Below are 4,132 nucleotides of genomic sequence, written 5' to 3'. Positions count from 1 at the left end.
GTAGAGGAAGCTCAGCAGAAAGGATTGTCCCTCACTAATGGAGATAAGGTATAATTTTTTATATTAAATATAATTTTAAAGAGTCTAATAACTAACTAGAGAAGCAGTTTCTGATAGTCAATTTCAATCAATTTCACTTTACTATTTCTTTTGGATTGCTTACTTGAAAAATTGAGGCCACATGCTTTTGATTATTTTTTTTCTTTATTTGTTTGTTTGGATCTTTAATTTCGAGTAGCTGTGCTATGATTTATGATCTATTCCACTCTCAGTTTCTTTTGATGCTATTTTTCTTCATCCAAGTTTTTTAATTATTCATTGTGTGAGTTGTCGAGCTGGGTTAATTCAGTTTTTTTTGTGTCTAAGGTTTAGCAACTATGCATTTTAGCTTCCTCTGCATTTCTGTTCTTGGATGTGCATAAGAATTTTGTTTCCATTTGATATTTGGATGTGCATAAGAATTTCGTTTCCATTTGATACTTGGTATAAGATTATATTTGGCCTTGTTATCTTTATTTTTTATATCTGAACTTATTTCTTCCCAGTTTTTGTTTTGACATGACACGTTAATATTCAATGGAACTAATTTAATTTTGAATGATTTTTGTCTTCAGGAAGTGCAGCGATTAGTTAATTATCAGGTAACATTAGTTAATTATCAAATTCATAACATGCTTTGGGATCTCATCCACAGAATCTTCCCCTCTAATTTGTTGAATGGATATCAAATTAGGGGTGAAGATCAAAATCACTTGATTTTATTTTTCATTGAGGAACTATTAGCTACTCAAGTGGAAAAAGGATTAAAGTATGTGTGAGTAATAATTCGTGTGGGTATCTGCTTGATCATAATTGCTTTGCTTTGGTGTGCCTTTTAATCTCTCAGGCAAATGTAGCTTCCGGAATGGCGGTCCATGATGACTGCAAGTTGCGGTTTTTGGAGCTTAAGACAAAAAGGACTCACAGGTTCATAGCTTTCAAGATTGAGGAGAATCAGAAGCAAGTCATTGTGGAGAAGCTTGGTGAGCCAGCTCAAGGCTACAAAGATTTCGCTGCTTGCCTCCCTCCTAATGAGTGCCGCTATGCTATATATGATTTTGAGTTCTTGACCGAAGGCAATGTCCCTAAGAGCAGGATTTTCTTCATTGCTTGGTAATTAGATGTTTGCTTGTTTGTTTGTTCATATGCCTGCTGGTTGCTTTTGCTGTTGATTGATATTAATTTGATTTTTGTGTGCCTTTGTGCCTTTGTGATATTAATTTGATTTTCTAGTTATAAATTAATCTCTAAACAGTTGCATTGTGTTACTTGTTCCAATTTTTCTTGCGTACTACTTGAATAGCATGATGAGGTTCAAAATTTTAAATTTCTTAACCCTGTGCGTTTCTTCTTTTTCACAGTTTTGTACAAGAATATGATCCCTAGTAACTTTACGATGAGATTAAATGCGAATCAGCAACTTTCACCGGAGTTGGATCTCTTCATGAAACAGAGGCTCCAAAATTATGAGTTAAAACGAAAGAAACTTGGTACTCGAATTGGACAGACTAAGTTCCCCTTCTGTAATACTCCGAAGTTAGGTCATCTTCTTCTTGCACTAAAATTGTTCGATGAATTGCCTCACTCACCTGTCAAACAAAATTTCTGCTAACCTACGTGTTCACTCCCTAACAAGTTGCATATCAGAATAATTAATTAATAAACTGATGTGTTTATCTGAATTATTTCACATTAAACACCAAACTCATATGACATATATAATAGGCCATGGATTTCTTATATATTGACTTAGAAATTATTTATTTATTTTTTCACTTTTCAGAAGCACACACTCTTTTTTGGCGCGAAGTCAACAGTAACTGTGCCGTTACAGTAACTCTCTTTCCCCTTATCAGCTTATCTTATCCAAAAATTCGGTATGAAATCTTCCAATCTACTCTATCCCTTTAATTTCAATAAAAGTTAGGGGGAAAAGAAAAAAGCACCAATGCTTTATGCTTCCCTTCATTAGTGCATAACTAAGTAACTAACCATAACTTTTATCTCACAAAAAAGCTTCAATGGCAGAGAAGAAGAACCTGCTTGTACTTGACACCGTGACCAGGAGACTCGCCTCCATAGTCAACCACCTTGGTGCCTCTTCTCAATATGATCACCCTTCTCTTCATCCCCACAACCAACTCCAACTTGGCCTCTGACTCTTCAACTTCCCGGAATGATAGCTACAAACATGTTCACGGTGATGTTCCCTCCCACGACGTCGTTTGGAGGGTCATCGCTTCTGATACTGACTCCGACAAGGAGTTCACTGACATCATCTACGAGAAGGCTGTTGGGGAAGGCATAGCCAAGGTTTGGGTTTCAGCTTTCAACTTTTTCAAGTTCATTTTTATTTTGGATTTTTGTGATTAGGTGAGTGTGGTTGCAGATTAATATTAATAGGCCTGAGAGAAGGAATGCCTTTCGACCCAATACAGTTAAGGAACTTATTCGTGCTTTCAATGATGCCAGGCATGATAGTTCTATTGGGGTTGTCATTCTTACTGGCAAGGTATGCCTCCTCCCTACTCCAGTGTTTTTCAGAAATTCTGTAAATTGATGCGTTGACCTCAAAAATTAAGGTTAATTGAGATGGATTCAGGCCAAATGGTTGGGGTTGATGCCCCTTTTGACTAGAGTTTAATTTTGATATACTATTATCCAATCAAATCTACTCTTAGAGTCGGATGATCATTCAAGTGATTGGTGTTAAAATGAGTTTAATTGAATGTCAGTGTATTGCATCAAATTAAATCCTTCCTTGATTATTTTAAACATGATGCTTCCATTGAAAAGGACATTTGGCCATGTTGTTGTCACTTTGACATGAATGGAATATTCACATTTTATGTGTAAACTAGTGTGAACTTGATTGATGTTGATTTGCCTATTTATTTTGTAGGGGACCAAGGCATTTTGTAGTGGTGGTGACCAAGCTTTGAGGATAGCAGATGGTTATTCTGATAATAAAGATATTGGTAGCCTTAATGTGTTGGACTTGCAGGTTTATTGATTGTTGACATTTTTTATGAGGCAATTATTAGTGTTATTATGCCAAAATATAAGATTAGTATGATTCTTGATCCCTAGTGTTGTTGAATCTTACGATGAAATTGTATTTCCTGAACCGTCTGAGGGTTTTCTGGCGTGTGTGCAGAATCATCCTGCTGTTGTTGTGCCTAGGCTTCCTGCTGGTTTGAATTTGCCTAGCCCAGGTGAGTTCTTTCAAATGTTATTTTTCATTCTGCACTCTGTGAAGAACCCTTTAATTATTTTATTTTTGTTTTGATCTCTGTTTGCTTTTGTTGTTCTCTCTGTTTTTCTATGTTTTGATTCTTTGGCATAGATTGGTTTACTCCAATTCCAATTCAGATTTTAATTCTATTTCAGTCAGGAGATGTCAAGATTAACTTTCAATGTGGAGCTTGATACTGCTAATGCAACTTAGTTATTTATTAATATTTTAGATTATCCTATCTTTAAGTGCTAAGTGTAATTTGTGACATTCATGTAACATTGGGATGGTCATCTTATTTTTTTTGGGTATCTTTTTATCAAGACAATGAGATATTGGCCAATGATGTTGAAAAATAACATCCAATTTTATAGGTATCATGTAATGAATATTATGTTTATTTATGTGATTTTTGCCTCTCTTTTTTCAATTTACAGTGTTTGATGGAGTAAATTTAGAAAACAAATCTAAAGTATTCATTTTGCAATGGAAAAATCTAAAAAAAATTCTATTTTATCTTACTGACGAATTTACAGACGAATTTTCTGTCTGTAATCAGAACGTGGGATGATTTTCCAAAGTTTAAATTACAGACGGAAAATTTGTCGAAAAATTCGTCTGTAATTTTCCGACGGAAAAAAAATTTGTCGGTAAATAATTTTCGAACGGGCTTTTACAGAGGGACAAAATCCGTCGGTAATTTCGTCGGTAACCAAAAATCCGTTTGTAAATCTGTCTGTATTAATCCATTTTCTAGTTGTGCCAACAAATCACAAGCAACAACAATAATTCAACAAGATTTTAACATAAACTTAATCAAATTCAAAAAATAATCAATCAAACCAACATTAATTTATT

The 4,132-nt window shown here is 34.5% G+C and overlaps 1 protein-coding gene across 1 annotated transcript; it reads left to right on the top strand.

The window, feature by feature from the left end:
* The first annotated feature begins 2,060 nt into the window (after positions 1 to 2,060).
* Positions 2,061 to 3,052, top strand: LOC107608279 (1,4-dihydroxy-2-naphthoyl-CoA synthase, peroxisomal-like). The gene is made up of 4 exons (XM_088502833.1): positions 2,061 to 2,164; positions 2,199 to 2,352; positions 2,429 to 2,551; positions 2,942 to 3,052. Exons 1-4 carry the CDS (start codon positions 2,061 to 2,063, stop codon positions 3,050 to 3,052), a joined length of 492 nt encoding a protein of 163 aa, XP_088358959.1.
* The last annotated feature ends 1,080 nt before the right edge of the window (positions 3,053 to 4,132 follow it).

The sequence above is a fragment of the Arachis ipaensis genome, chromosome B1 (genome assembly GCF_059453495.1).
Source record: "Arachis ipaensis isolate K30076 ecotype BB chromosome B1, ASM5945349v1, whole genome shotgun sequence".
Classification (NCBI taxonomy): Eukaryota; Viridiplantae; Streptophyta; class Magnoliopsida; order Fabales; family Fabaceae; genus Arachis; species Arachis ipaensis.
This window is presented reverse-complemented; position numbering and strand designations above follow the sequence as displayed.

What these genes read in the sequence shown, in the direction of transcription:
- LOC107608279 (XM_088502833.1), top strand. Translation starts at nt 2,061, where the DNA reads ATGGCAGAGAAGAAGAACCTGCTTGTACTTGACACCGTGACCAGGAGA. An exon ending in CAATATGATCACCCTTCTCT is followed by an intron (nt 2,165 to 2,198) that starts TCATCCCCACAA and finishes CTTGGCCTCTGA; the next exon opens with CTCTTCAACTTCCCGGAATG. An exon ending in TTGTCATTCTTACTGGCAAG is followed by an intron (nt 2,552 to 2,941) that starts GTATGCCTCCTC and finishes TTTATTTTGTAG; the next exon opens with GGGACCAAGGCATTTTGTAG.